Source organism: Mytilus edulis, chromosome 1 (assembly GCF_963676685.1).
Source record: "Mytilus edulis chromosome 1, xbMytEdul2.2, whole genome shotgun sequence".
In the NCBI taxonomy this organism is placed as follows: Eukaryota; Metazoa; Mollusca; class Bivalvia; order Mytilida; family Mytilidae; genus Mytilus; species Mytilus edulis.
Window position 1 is genome coordinate 110,737,696 of NC_092344.1, and position 16,386 is coordinate 110,754,081.

The following is a 16,386-nucleotide window of genomic DNA, read 5'->3' on the forward strand; positions in this document are numbered from 1 at the left end:
AATTTCGGGATTTACTTTCCTTCTTGGTATTCAATATTCAATAACAGAAAAAAGAATAAACTGCTTGTCCGCTAAATAGGGGTATTCTTGTTATAGTTATATTAAAAAATAGGGATATATGACATTAAATTGGTTCTGTCTTTTTTTTTAAACATCGTTAAAAAGATGTGTGTCTAAGGTGAACGACACAAGAACCCTGTAATACTAGTACGAGAGCATGTAAACATTCCTTCTCAATAATATGTTTGTATTGGAAATCTTTTCATACAGATTGACAACTCATGGTCCGATATGCATGTAATATTTGCCACATGACGCCCATAGTTCTTTCTACCATCATCATCTTATTCTTTGATATTGCTGTAAACATCGATGGTTCACACCCAAACAAAATGGGAGTAATGTATCTTCTGATAGCTTCTCCGTGTTATACACTTGTGAAACTTAATATATAGACGAAATTTCAGTATTGAAATGAATCTACATCTCACAAACAGGATTTTTAAATAACGATTTTGAGCAATCGTTGTAGGTTCATGAATATTCACATGGTGCTTTTCTTTAGCGCCAATTGGAAAAAACGTATCTTTAAATAAAGTTTACATTATTAAACATATTCCTCAGAAATCAGTTATCATAAAACCATACGAGTTATGATAAACCTTGATAAAACACAGTTCTGTTATCATAAAACATAAAAGAATGCACTATGTAAACTGGAGTAAAATTATGAGAGTTCTAAGCACTGTACATGTACTATAGTAAAGTTGTAAGTCTGTTCTGTCACAAAACTTTTAAGCGATGGTCCATGCAGTTATATTTATGTCTGGAAATGTCCTTGGCTGTTTATCCAAAAGATATAGTCTTGTTTTTTCTGTTTCCCATCGTTTTTTGAGAAATACATTTAAGAGTGAATCGTTAACTGGGTAAAGACCAGTGGCAAATATCTCTCTGTTCGTTCTGTCGATTTGGGAAGATATTTTCTAATTCATTTGAAAATATCTATATGTGTTTGCAATGTTCAATCGCTAATAAAGCTCACTAAATATTATTTTGATAAAAGAGGTAATACAACAAATTTAATTTTACAAACAAATAATTCTGTAAACATCGCGTGTGAGGGTTTACACGGAGTTAAAAGAAAAGACAACAGGGCAAATCTGATGAAAAAAAATCCCGAAAATTCGTAGTAACAGGAAATTAAACAGTAATTGAAACCCCCTCCTCAAACAAATGTACCTCATGACCTGTATTATGCTGAGGTACAATTTTTTTGGTGAAAAAAATATAGAATGATGGAAGTGTTTCGATGTGCTATTGGAAAATCCTTTGAAAAAAATGGGTAGGGTTCACCAGGCCACGGCTTAGGTAACACTTCACAGAAAATATAGTTACAATTGAGCCACAGAATGTTGAATAACCTTCCAACCCTGGCCTTCTAATACGTTAGGCCAACTGTTAGTGTCATACATGCAAAACTACAGACCTATCTACGGAGTGCTACCATACTCACATGCTCCCGATACTAGTATGTTGAAGAAGTAATGAAATTAATAGAACCAGAGCCGGATTTAGTGGGGAATGGCGTTGATGAGAGTTTTTAATAGTCTTGATTTGATTGATTGATATCATGGAGGTTTTTAACGACACTGACTCAATGACTGGCTATACAACACATAGAAGCTTTTGACGACATTGACTGCCTAAACAGCCCTTTGAGTTTCTCAGTCGGCTATAAAGGGGGAATGACACGGTGTCCGCCCCCTTTTGTTGAAAAATAAATATTGATTATATAGGGAATCACTTGAGAATGACTGGAGCTGGTCCTCTCATGACATTATCAGTTAGTCTCCCCTCTCCTTATATATAAAAAAAATCTGGATCTGCCACTGAGAACAAGTTTAATAAATTAAAAAAAAGAATGTGTCACTAGTATACACGGATGCCCAATCCGCACTATCATTTTCTATGTTTAACAGACCAAGGACTATCTTTAATTAGTATAGAAAGTCCCTGAGTGGACTGAGGAAATGAGGTAATTCTAATTTGGCATTAAATTTAGAAAGATCATATCATTGTGAACATGTGTACTAAGTTTAAAATTGATTGGATATCAACTTCATCAAACACTACCTCGACCAAAAACTTCAACCTGAAGCGGGACAGACGGACGAACGAACAAACGAACAGACAAGACCAGAAACAATGCTGAGAATGGAACATCCAAGGTATATATTTTTAATCTTTATTGCAAAATTACACCCATAAGGGTCAAGCAATATAAACAAACATTGTAATATAAGGTAATCTTATACACTCCCACTCCTGAAACACAAACAAAATTAAAAGTCATCTGATTGCAATCTTATAACTGTTAATACTGATGAAGTCGCTTTATCATTGATTTATAAGATACAAGTTGTGACCTTCGAAATTGTTTTATATTATTTTATTTGTATATTTTCCTATAGACTTTTAAGGTACCTCCGTTGTCCTTAAAAAGAATCCCTTCCATAATATCCAAAACTTCATCGTTGATTTGAAAAAAAAATGATCTTAGATTTTCGATTATCAATTGAAATGAACCTACTAGAGCCTCAACTTTCAAGCGCACAATCATTACACATCACTTTAACCCTGAGTTGACATTCCACAATCGGTCAGTAACATCACCTGTGTTTATAGTTACAGGGTATTTCCCGCCGTTGGACAATCCCGTGCAGTCGACACAATTGATTTTTAACATTCTCTATTATGAGCGAGGTCAAGTTTTAGATCAAGTTAATTACATATATTTTTAACGTTAATTATTTAATTATTAAAAAAAAACATCATTTCTTTTCTTTTCTTTTTTTTTTTTGCTAGTATAGTAAATATATCTCATTCCCGGGATGTAGATACACTTAACATTAGACCTGGAAGTGCCTTCTTATAAATGGAGAAACTGTCTTTCACATTAAATTTTAAAAGAATATTATCGCTCAGGCATATTTTAAATTTTGTAATAAGATGATTGATTGTTGGTTGTTTAACTTCCAGTGGCAAATATTCCATAAATGTCAGGACGAACTTAGTTTTAAGATCGAACTCTCAAAAAATAATTGAAAAACAGTAATGATGACAGAAGAACTTTGATACGTGTGAAATAACCATCCAATCTTTTAAATATAACTTATTTATATTTCAAAAAGTAACAGATTAGTTTACAAGACAATGGAACTTCTTTGTCTAAAAGACAACCCACGAGTTGTCGAAATCCAGTTGCATGCATACTATATACATACATATGCATATTATGCATCGACGATCGTTGTATTACGTAACATACTGCTATACCAATTGACCCCTGATATCAACTAAGGTTAGAACTTCCTCCAGGCCGTTCATTTTATTTTTGTTCCAATAAACGGTTCTTGAAACAATTATAATTTCTGAAGTATTTACGATGAAAGCATTATTCTCAAATCGTCTTACACAATGATAAAATTGTATTTATACCACAATTGAAAAGTAATTTAATAAAACAAATGACAGATGAACTGATTAATTATAAAGATGAATGTATGTCCATATGCTCATATATATATACACATTCGGACTAAAATTCGCAACTTGTTATTATCTCATCGTAGCATATTGTTAATTTTGCTAATATATGCCTTCAACTCCAAGAGGTATAAATGTGCATTTCATTCTGAAAGATTAATGGATCAGCAGGTGATCAAGACCGTTTTAAAAATTCCTATTTGCCAATGAAGTTTAAATGATCTGCGGCCTCAGAAATACACATGTATTTTTCCATCATAAAAGTAAACCTTTAACCCCGAGAAATATATAATCTGTTTCTCTCTAAATTTACAGAAACATTATCAAATGTGATAAATTTTTGAAAATTCCTTATATCTCAATCGATTAATGATACTAGTAGTTCTGTAAACTTCTACATATATCACAATCTGTACCTCAATACAACCGTCCCTCACACTTAACGGATTATACAACGATCAATTAATGATTGAACGTCGCTCACGCATAACGGATTATACAACCGACCTTGCAATAACCGTCGCTCACGCATCACTGGTTCTATCAATGACTCAATACACACCCGTTTTATCGGACAAACGGATAATTTCCTGAGACATGGAAAATCTCCGGAGAACCGCAAAATATTCTGTAAAACGGAAAATTTACGATGAACCTCTATTTATTATCCGTTCCGCGCAGATTGGCCAAAAAACACCGAATTTTTTACAAAAATCACGGTGATTTTCCAAATAGGTCTGCCAGTGAGGAATGTTTGCAATAATAGAATATATAATACAATTGCTTTGAGAGTTTCAGTATGTGGATAATAAAGAATGACTTATGACAATGCAATTAAAACAAGTTTATATATCTCAATGCCTTGTAATTATGTTAGCTGATTTCTTGTTTTTGGAATATTAGGGGTAAAATTGGTAATACAAAAAGTAAAAATTTTGTTGTGTAATATAACCTAGGTTATTTGTATATATTTTCAATGCAGATCTTGTCTAAAACTGAAGTCCTGTAAATGGTGTCTAAATTAGAGCTTTTGTAAGATATCATTGTTTAAAAGTTGTTGAAAAGTCCTTATTGAAGTTTAAAAAAGCTGGCATGCCATAATTTTGAAAATTGTTTTAATGCAACGAGAGAACTGGTCCCTTTCATGTCATGGTGTAGGGAAAATCATTGGGAACAATTGCAGTTGTTTAAGGTTGATTTTAATGCATCAACAGTTGCCTTAGCATGTGACAGGACTAATGACTTCCATGATTTGTGCTATGCATGTTCAAACTAAGAAGCCAGTTCTGGACATTCTTCTGTTTAAACATACATATTGCATGATGGGTGAAACGAGTGCAGTCAAGAAGATACAATTTGGTTAATTAATTGAATATATTGTTGGCAGTACATGTTGTTATACTTGATGATATCTGTAAGTTGTTGATGATCTTTAAACATGCTAATAAAAACAGCATGTGGAAATCTATCTTCAGTACCAAATAGCTTACATTTTGAAGATCAGTGAAATTTTATTATTTGAAGGAGTCATCAAACGACATGTACACAAACAATTTAACATTCTTTGTTAGTTCCTGATGGTCATGATAAAACTCAAAGTTACATGTTAATTACAACCTTATTTCCATACATTCATACCACATTTTCTTTTATCATGTATATATCTGAATATTACATTATTTAAACATTGCTTAAAAGGAAGATTTAAAGAAGTCTTGTATAAATTAACTATAGATGTTTACAAGTGGTTATTTACAAGCTACAGCTATTCCATTGATGAAGCTGAGGTTTAAAGAGTTTGTACAAGTTAATAGATATATCATATGATTGATTTTAAACCCAAGTGTTGGAATTACATTGACATTTTTCCATAGGGTGATGTATTATACAAATAGATTTATGTATATGCAGAATTTAGCCTTTATATTTGGTTAGGTTAGGAATCAATACAGTTACTAGAGGGAATATTGATCTAAACTAAAAGCTGGAGGCTTGATTGATTTTGTGGTTTGTCCATGAAAACTTCTTAATTGTATAAACTTGCCAGAAAAGTAGATATTTATGTAACACTTGGTTTCTTCATAAAAATGTCTATTTGTTAATTATTTACATGTCCTTGATAGGGTTAAAGGAAAATAGCATGATTAAAAATCAATGAAGTTCTAAATACAATAGATGAGCTCAGTTTGGTAATGATAGAGAAATTATTATTAAAATTGGTACATACTATTAATAAAAAAGACAACAAACGATGCTGCTGTTCTTGGCCCTCTAAATTATAAATGGAATATGTCATTTACACAGCAAGCTAACAATGTGAAATCAACCCAAAACTATAATATAGAGAGTGTGAAAAGTTGTATGTCTAATTTCCCCTGTTTTTGTTGACTCAGCAAAATAAATAAGCTCCTGAAATTTGATGCTGCAACTTAAGTTTGTTTTTGTTTTCCTATTAAATTCAACTCTACATTGCTGGTGCAGACAACTTAAAATTCTAATTTTGAATTTTTTTGTAATCAAAGGAATTAATATCTGAATGATATTTAAAACTTTATGCTTGCAAAAGAGTTTCACCTTTACTTTCAAAACATTTTTATACGGAAATTTTTCGTCGTATATTGCTATCACGTTGGCGTCTGCGTCGTCCGGCGTCCGAATACTTTTAGTTTTCGCACTCTAACTTTAGTAAAAGTGAATGGAAATCTATGAAATTTTAACACAAGGTTTATGACCACAAAAGGAAGGTTGGTATTGATTTTGGGAGTTTTGGTCCCAATATTTTAGGAATTAGGGGCCAAAAAGGGCCCAAATAAGCATTTTCTTGGTTTTCGCACTATAACTTTCGTTTAAGTTAATAGAAATCTATGAAATTTTGACACAAGGTTTATGACCACAAAAGGAAGGTTGGGATTGATTTTGGGGGTTTTGGTTCCAACAGTTTCGGAATTAAGGGCCAAAAAAGGGCCCAAATAAGCATTATTCTTGGTTTTCGCACAATAACTTTAGTATAAGTAAATAGAAATCAATGAAATTTTAGCACAAGGTTTATGACCACAAAAGGAAGGTTGGGATTGATTTTTGGAGTTGAGGTCACAACAGTTTATGAATTAGGGGCCAAAAAGGGGCCCAAATAAGCATTATTTTTGGTTTTTGCACCATAACTTTAGTATAAGTAAATAGAAATCTATGAAATTTAATCACAAGGTTTATGACCATAAAAGGAAGGTTGGGTTTGATTTTGGGAGTTTTGGTCCTAACAGTTTAGGAATAAGGGGCCCAAAGGGTCCAAAATTGAACTTTGTGTGATTTCATCAAAAATTGAATAATTGGGGTTCTTTGATATGCCGAATCTAACTATGTATGTAGATTCTTAATTTTTGGTCCCGTTTTCAAATTGGTCTACATTAAGGTCCAAAGGGTCCAAAATTAAACTTAGTTTGATTTTAACAAAAATTGAATCCTTGGGGTTCTTTGATATGCTGAATTTAAAAATTTACTTAGATTTTTGATTATTGGCCTAGTTTTCAAGTTGGTCCAAATGGGGGTCCAAAATTAAACTTTGTTTGATTTCATCAAAAATTGAATAAATGGGTTCTTTGATATGCCAAATCTAACTGTGTATGTAGATTCTTAATTTTTGGTCCAGTTTTCAAATTGGTCTACATTAAGGTCCAAAGGGTCCAAAATTAAACTAAGTTTGATTTTAACAAAAATTAAATTCTTGGGCTTATTTGATATGCTTTATCTAAATATGTACTTTGATTTTTGATTATGGGCCCAGTTTTCAAGTTGATCCAAATCAGGATTCCATATCAAGTATTGTGCAATAGCAAGAAATTTTCAATTGCACAGTATTGCACAATAGCAAGAAATATCTAATTGCACAATATTGTGCAATAGCAATTAATTTTCAATTGGAGTTATCTTTCTTTGTATAGAATAGTAGTTGATAATATATGTTGGAAATTTGCCAGACATGACTATGATGTCATTTTCTATTTTTATTTGCCAATAACTTTATGTAAATAACTTCATTGGAAATTTGCCAATATAAAATGTTGCTGATGAAGCTTTTTTTCCTTATCTTATCTAAAATGTTTTAGATAATGTATGTTGGAAATTTGCCAGACATGACTATGATGTCATTTTCTATTTTTATTTGCCAATATAAAATGTTGCTGATGAAGTTTTTTTTATTGTTTTATACAATAAACAATGTATATTCACTTTTACTACCAACCAATCTTTACAATTCAGTGATAACAAGCACTTTATTTTACATTTTAATATTTTATGATGTATTTAAAAGAGTAGTTATTTAATATTTTATGATGTATTTAAAAGAGTAGTTATTGTTGCAAACTCCATTAGAAATTTGAATTGATATCAGTTTTGGAAAAAGGGAAACGGGGATGTGAAAAAAAGGGGGGGGGGTTTAAATTTTTCTCATTTCAGATTTCATAAATAAAAAGAAAATTTCTTCAAACATTTTTTTGAGAGGATTAATATTCAACAGCATAGTGAATTGCTCAAAGGCAAAAAAAAACTTTTAAGTTCATTAGACCACATTCATTATGTGTCAGAAACCTATGCTGTGTCAACTATTTAATTTTAGATTTAAATAAGAAGAAATCTTTAATTGATTTGTAAAATCTTGACATTTGTTTTGTGTAAAAAAAACCATGTAATGTCAAAAATTTGATCACAATCCAAATTCAGAGCTGTATCACGCTTGAATGTTTTGTCCATACTTGCCCCAACTGTTCAGGGTTCGACCTCTGCGGTCGTATAAAGCTGCACCCTGCGGAGCACCTGGTTTTATTAGGGCTTAGTATGTTCTTCCTAATCTTAAAATTAATTCATTGGTTGATTTTATAATCTTAGGCATTTTCATTTTCTTTATAGTACATGCATGTATAAATGAAAGGAACTTAAGTTAGTGATTTTTGTTGGAATCTGACACCCTGTAGGTTTGTCTTGTCATCATTCTGTTGAGCTCAACTTATCCTAAATCATCAGATTAATTTGAATGAAACTTCACTGAAGTCATTTCTTTGTCAACATCCTGATGGAGGAAATAATTGCAGATTTATCAAATTAATCAAATGTTGATGACTTCTTCAGCACAACTTCATAAATGATGAGTACCATCTGAAAATTTGAATGAAGAAAAAAAATCAGTCACAATAAAACTGATAGATTTATTCGATTCAGATTTTCTTTCACCTTTTCAGCTTTACCCCTCTAAACCATTTGTGTGTTCAACTAAAGTATCAAGGAAAACTATTATGTTTGTTGACAGAAGACCTCATTAATAGTGGTAGAGTTGACCAGATTTGAAAGTAATACTAAGTTTGTTGAAAGTTCAAATGTAAAACTTACAATACTGTGGATTCATTTATTTTTTGTGGGTTTCAATTTTCTTGGATTCAGGAAACTTACATGTTGGTGGATATTAAATTTTGTGGTTTTGTTGAAATCTGCACACTAGCCTGTAGAAAATTTGTAAATTCGTTGACCGTTAGATTTCGTGGTTCATCTGTACCCACGAAATCAACGAAAGTTGGTATCCAACGAATTATAATGAATCCACAGTATTTCATTTCTTATTTATTTGCAGGGAGCATTTGGTGCCCTTCAGAAGATTTGTGAAGACAATGCTGAAGATTTAGATAATGATAGTACTAGACCATTGAATATACTCATTCCTAAGTTTCTACAGTTCTTCAAGCATAATAGTCCTAAAATCAGGTAATTAGTCAACATTTCAAATTGGTAAATTATTATTAAAACATTTCAATTACATTTTATGTATATGCAAAGATAAAATATGTATTCTATGATTTCTTATTCTACACCATCTAAATACCATATAAACAGTTATATTAATGTCGTAATTTTGGTTATGATTAAAAAATAAAATCAATTATAATGTAAATTTCTAATTTCAGGTCCCATGCAATTGCCTGTGTAAATCAGTTCATTATCAGTAGAACCCAGGCTCTAATGGTTCATATAGACAGCTTTATAGAGGTAAGGATTTTCACTTTTACCCAAAAACTTGTCCTTTAAGTAACTTTTGAACTTGTTAGAAATTTAATGACCTCCTTCAATTAAACAGACATTGAAGACTGTACTTTGTCCTATAATGATTTCCTTTGCAAATTGTGACTTAGAGAAAGAGTTGTCTCATTGGCACTCATTCATGTACCACATTTTCTTATATCTAATCTATATATAGCACTACATTTTCAAGTTTTACACCTGTAAACATGTGTATGTTGAAGACTGTCAAACATTGTATGCATATCAAATTATTCTAGAGATAGAGACCCCTTACTAAGTGAGATCAAAATTTAATCTGTTTGATGGAGATGTTGTCGCAAGTCATGTGATTTAAAAATATTTAGTTTTAAGCAAGTATAAGAACCTGATGATCTTCAACCTTTAATTGTGGCCGTATAAGGCACATTGCAAGGTTTTTATGGTATAAAATTTTAAACTTCGGTCTTAATATTTTATAATCCGACACCTATAGTTAACTACACAAAACTGTTAAATTTAAGGTGGAATCAACTCCAATGTGCTGAAACTTGGAAGTTCCTGGGATTAGGTACATCGATTTTGTCACAAAATATTCCATCATTGTAAATTTTGTAGTTTGAAGGATCGCTTTTTTCTAGCAGCAAAGGAGCCTCTGTCAAGTATCAATTTTATTTTGAAGTTGATTTAGTAGAATTTACATACAAATTAAAACAATTAATTATCACAGTAGTCTTGTTACTATTTTAGTGTATATTTTTCAGAACCTGTTTTTCCTGGCAGCTGATGAAGACACAGATGTGAGGAAGAATGTGTGTAGAGCATTAGTGATGTTAGTGGAAGTCCGTATGGATCGACTCATACCACAGATCAACAATATTGTCGAGGTACTTATGGCTCTATAGATATATATATCTATGGTTTGGGGGTTAAATTGGCATGGAAAGTATTAACTGTTACCAGTTGTCTGTCCAGATGAAGCTTATAAATTCATTCCATGAATAGGTTAAACACAGATTGTCCTTATGTGGTAGACAAAATTTGAACCTCTTCTTATCAGGTTTGATCATACATTTCCAATAGTCCAAAAAATAAATTTTATAAAAGATGCACAACAAACATGTATTTAAAACAATCAATTCATAAGCTCCATGTACATGTATGCCTGTATTTTGAATGAACAGCCTACAGAAGCCTTTCTAAGAGAGGTAAAAACACTCGCAAGCAGATCCCTTTATTGTTCTAGAAACATATACATGACTGCAGGGGTTTCATTATCTTTCATGTTGACTGGTACTTTCTACGTTTCTAGGTGGTACTTTTCAATTTATTCTATGAATATCTTATATCAAAATTCCTACATTTAGGCGGTACTTGTCAATAGCATAGGAGGGTAAAAGTACCGGGTACCGCCTCCTAATGAATGGCCTGGACAGTCATGTATGAAAGCTTGTGTTTAAATTACAAAAAGACAATCCTTAGTTTTAATCAATACTGTTATGGAATGCTGGTATATTTTCATTATTAATTTTTGTATTTCAGTACATGATGTGTAGAACCCAAGATGATGATGATAGTGTAGCATTAGAGGCCTGTGAATTCTGGTTGTCTTTGGCTGAACAACCTATATGTAAAGAAGTGTTAGGATCACATATAGATAGACTTATACCTGTCCTCGTCAAAGGAATGAAATACTCGGAAATAGATATTATACTCCTAAAGGTAAATTGTTACAGACATATACAGATAGACTTATACTTGTCCTGGTTAAAGCAATGAAATACTCAGAAATAGATATTATACTTTTCAGGTAAATTGTTAGACATGTATATATTAGTTGAGGGTTATTCCATTAGAATGAACCATTTGAGAGTAGGTTATTATACAATTTCAATGCACAAAGATTTTTGGGGGTATATAGTAATAGGGTAGAGTTGAGGTTTAGGGAAACACACAATATTTAATTTTTGGCTTATTAGAATTAAAGTAAACACACCTTTTAAAATTTTGAAAATAAAGTTGATAAATTACTTTGTTTGTAAAATAAAATGATTGTATTCTAGTGATATCAAGTTTAAACCTAATCCTAATTACATTATATTATGAAATCGTGTATTTATAAGGCTACCATTGTTGTTTACAGGGTGATTATTAGGAAATCATGTATTTATAATTCTACCATTGTTGTTTACAGGGTGATGTAGAAGAAGATGACATGGTTCCAGACAAAGAATCTGATATCAAACCTAGATTTCACAAGTCTAAATCACACACACAGAAACACACAGATGGTGATGCTGTATGTATTATCCTAGAAAAATCTGACACAATTTCAAATCAGTGCATTTCATTGACACAAAATGTATAAAAGAGCAGACTTTTAATAAAACTGTATGCATAGCTACGGGTAGTGAGAGATATTGTAATGAATTATCTTTACTTTTCTATCCATCAGTCATATTGAACAGCTTAAAATCACAATGAATTTTAATTTGGCATTATTGAGGCTGGCAGTATATTATGATGCAATGTTTTCTAGGTTATTTGTCCTCCCTCCAGCTTATGTATCGATTACTGCTACTGAATAATTTAATAGAACTTTACAAACTTTCTCAGAATCTTACTCACATGATGTACTTTTATATGAATGAGATTTGAGTTAACTTGCATGGCCATGGGATATGGTCTTTTTCATCGCTGCAGAACTCATTTATACACTGATCTAAAAGCTAAAATTGATTGAAATTTTGGTTTATGCCCCTGTCGAAATTAGTATATTGATGCTTTGTTGTGTATAACAAAATTTTACATCATTTTGGTTTCAAGATAATATTACTCTTGATGTTTCCTCTTGTTTCATATTAGAAATGGCCTAATAAATTTAATGCCAACTCCTTCACATTGAATCCCAAGTTTAGAATCAAGCTTACAGTTGATGAGTTGATCCATGTCCTGAATATTTGTATTGTGGTTTAATAATTTATTATTTTTTTATGTGATAGGATGGTGAATTATCAGATGATGGATATGATGACGATGATAGTTTATCTGACTGGAACCTAAGTAAGTACCTACACCTACGGTAGCACAATACATTGTTTCACCACAGAATCAGTCAAGTTTACACTGACAAATCACTATCATACAGTACCACAGTTTAACCATCAAAATCATGTCTCAAATTTTCCTTGTGTATTTCATTCTCCCATAAACCTTCAATTAAGTTTGCAACTTTAATTCTGACATAAGAAATCACTGAACTTAGTTGGGTTTAAAATTTGTTCATTTGAGGTTATTGGAAATTGAGTCACCACTTTAAAAGATATCTGCTCAGAGAACAAAATTTGCTTAAATCAGATGCTAATAAGTGTTACTGGTAAGGTCAAACTTCACTCACCTGGATAACATCAACTATTAATGATCTGAGAAGTGTAATTGAATTTGCTTTTTAAATTTTGATTTCATCAATTCAGTACATACATAAAGCAATGTAATTTTTTTTACGTTTTCCCTATATTAAAGGTAAGTTGTGCATGTGTACATAAAATGACAAGTTGGTCAGTCTAGAGTATTCATATTGGAGATTTATAATCTGTAATCAATGAAAATATGGCATTTTACACAACTTGTGGTTTTTATTCTTGTTTTTTCTATAATTAAGTTTTTACAATTATGTTTGTTTATTACTTGTACATTTATATTTTAATTCCATCTAAATGGTTTTGTTGGATTTATTCTGCTGTCAGCTCTTATGGTTTTTTTTGATTCATTATCTTCTTTTTTGAACCCCTAATCCAAACTTTTTTCATAACTGTTATTTAAATAGCTGGACAATGGTCATAAAGCTATCAAAAGATTCTATTGATTAACCACATAGTACTGTCCACATGTTCTTATCTTGTATCGGTCATACTTGTGCATTTTGTATACAAAACTTATTATTATCAAAACTCATTTACGATGCAAGATATGGAAATGTTTTCATGTGGTTTTGGAATATTTAGATTTGACAAAAAAAACTGAAAATTATTTTTTATCAAATTTTGTAGTTATTGTATTGTGCTTCCTTTAATAAATGGTTAATTACTGTAAATTCAGATATTATTCCGATGTTTTTATTAATGCGAAACAGTGTCTCCAATAATAAAAAAAACTCATTCATAGTTTCAGTAGTGACTTTCCTACACAATTTTTTTACAAACTGGCTTTTTTACTGGTAATCAGTGATTCGCAATAATAAATTCTCACATTAATTTCTGAATTTACAGCATCTGACTGGAACTTAAGTAAGTAGTTATATTTTTACTTAGACATAAGGTTGATTTAAAGAAGACATTACTAGCAATTGGGAGATGATGTTAAAATATTTCTGTGAAAGGAGACCTACTTTTATAGTATAGGAAATAGTAAATGGAAAATTCAATGAATAACTAGATCTATATGTGAAATGTTGAATTCTGTTGATGAGCTATTGATGGTCTACAGAACAAACTAGGTTAAATTATAATTTTAACAGAAACGTCTTGCTCTACAAGATTATTATAATCCCACTCTGAAGGGGTAGGTATACTGTTTAACCCTGGTATGTCCATCAGTCCAATAAAATGTTTGCCATATTTTTGCCAAGAACTACAAATCCGAGCTTCCTGAACTTTTGTATCATCAGACTTTATGTGAGCATGCTGAATGGTGTGATGTATATTTAGATTCACCCTTCCTTGACTTGCTGTTAACTCAATATTTATATTTCCTAACACAAAATGGCTATGTATGAAAATTTTTCATCAAATTGTTCAAGAGAATATCAATTTATAAACGCCGTCAAATTTTTCATAAGGCTTCATACGAAAATGTTGTAAACCAGTGTGGTATGTTTTCATAATCTTAGTTCACCATCATCCTGTTAACTTAATCCTTATTTATTCTGACACATAACAGCCATGTATAAAATTTGTGTCATTTTTCTCGAGCCTTCCACTTTAGTCGAAAAAGCGAGACATAGCGATCCTACATTGCGTCAGTGTCGTTGGCAGCGTCCACAAATATTCAGAAGTAAATTTTGTAAAAATAAAATTCTTTTTTTTCCGTATTTTACTTATAAATGGACTTAGTTTTTCGCCAGGAAACATTACATTTATCTGTGGTTAAAGTTTTTCAAATTTAAATAACTTTCTTAAACTATCCTGGGTTTGTACCAAACTTGGACAGAAGCTTGTTTATGATCATAAGATAGTATCCAGAAGTAAATCTTGTAAAAAAATAAATTCATTTTTTCACTCTGTGGTTAAAAGTTTTTAAAATTATAATATTATTATAACTTTCTTATACTATTTTGGAATTGTACCAAACTTAGACAAAAGCTTCTTTTAGTATCTAGAAAGATATTTTGTTAAAACTTTGTACCTGTGTATCTATATTACATACAATCTGCAGTTCAAGTTTTTAAAACATTTATTAGATTCATAAACTATCCTGGATTTTTACCAAACTTGGATGGAAGCTTCTTACAATCAAAAGATAATTTTAAGAGGAATATTTTCATTGATTTTTTTCCTCTTTTTTATTGAGCCTGCAATTAACAGCGAAAGTAGGAGAGGCACTGGGTTTCCGCTGAACCCTTAAAATTTTTTTATGGATGAACTTCCTGAAATCTTTATTAAGCTTTATGTGAACATGCAAAAGCATTTTCATATTCATAGCTCTAAAACTATCTGTTTGCCAAATTCTGGAAGCTGGGGTGTCATAACGTATTAATAGCCCATAGTTTCTTGTATACAATTAATTTAGGAAAGTTTTATTTTTAACTTATTTAGCCAAATGGATGTATTTATGTATCCATCATTACACCTTGAAGACAGGATTATAGTGAAACAACTATATATCATATTGCCCCTAATATTTTTGGGTTGCATGGAGAGACTGCTTTTTTGCGCTCTTGTTTATATATATTTGGTTTTCAGGGAAAAAGATGGATCATTGTCATCTTTGAAATAGAAATAAAATATTACAAATAGAAAAGTAAAATCAGATAGTTTAGTGATTAATTCATGTTTATAGTAACAAATACTCTGTTTGCAGGGAAGTGTTCTGCTGCTGCTCTGGACGTGTTAGCTAATGTCTTCCGTGATGACATTTTACCAGTGTTATTACCTATATTGAAAGAGACATTATTTCACAATTCATGGGAGATCAAGGAATCAGGAATATTAGTATTAGGAGCTATTGCAGAAGGTTGTATGACAGGAATGATACCACACCTTCCAGAGTTAATACCATACCTGATCAGCTGTCTAGGTGATAAGAAAGCTCTAGTTAGATCTATAACCTGTTGGACATTGAGTAGATACGCTCACTGGGTTGTAGGACAACCACATGAGCAGTATCTCAAACCATTAATGGAAGAGGTAGGTTTTTTCTTGAATTTTGTATACTCGTTTGGATGAAAAGTAAAATCACAAAAATACTGAACTCAAGAGGAAAATCAAATCAGAAAGTCCCTAATCACATGGCAAAATCAAATGACAAAACACATCAAAAACGGATGAAAGATCTTTTATCATCTTTTAATGATTTAAAAGGCAACTAGAGAAGGTGGAATGTAACTTTCTGGAAAAGAACTTAAGATATTTCTGCCAAATACAATTCATATCTGTTTGAGTACAGCATTGAAATCATGTGGTTAAAATAGAAGTGCAAAGACAATATTGATTGAGGAAGTAAATAAACAAATCAAATTGAGGGTAGTATACTGGATTTCCTGTTTGTCTGTTTCATGAAATTTTCATCTCATTGATACTG

The 16,386-nt window shown here is 31.3% G+C and overlaps 1 protein-coding gene across 13 annotated transcripts in view; it reads left to right on the plus strand.

Annotated features, from left to right (window-relative positions):
- Positions 1-16,386, plus strand: part of LOC139518030 (transportin-1-like) — a 46,873-nt gene that overhangs the window by 14,899 nt on the left and 15,588 nt on the right. For 7 of the 13 annotated variants that reach the window (XR_011663286.1, XR_011663291.1, XR_011663289.1 and 4 more), the window contains exons 4-10: positions 9,167-9,297; positions 9,498-9,579; positions 10,353-10,475; positions 11,131-11,310; positions 11,783-11,887; positions 12,591-12,651; positions 15,667-15,992. Coding sequence is in view for 8 of the 13 variants with exons in the window: in XM_071309707.1 (XP_071165808.1) it covers positions 9,167-9,297; positions 9,498-9,579; positions 10,353-10,475; positions 11,131-11,310; positions 11,783-11,887; positions 12,591-12,651; positions 15,667-15,992 (1,008 nt within the window). In the remaining 5 variants the exon portion in view is untranslated. Of the gene's footprint in view, positions 1-9,166; positions 9,298-9,497; positions 9,580-10,352; positions 10,476-11,130; positions 11,311-11,782; positions 11,888-12,590; positions 12,652-13,856; positions 13,875-15,666; positions 15,993-16,386 lie in introns of all 13 variants that reach the window. The other 6 variants (XR_011663285.1, XR_011663287.1, XM_071309675.1 and 3 more) reach the window with 1 other exon arrangement.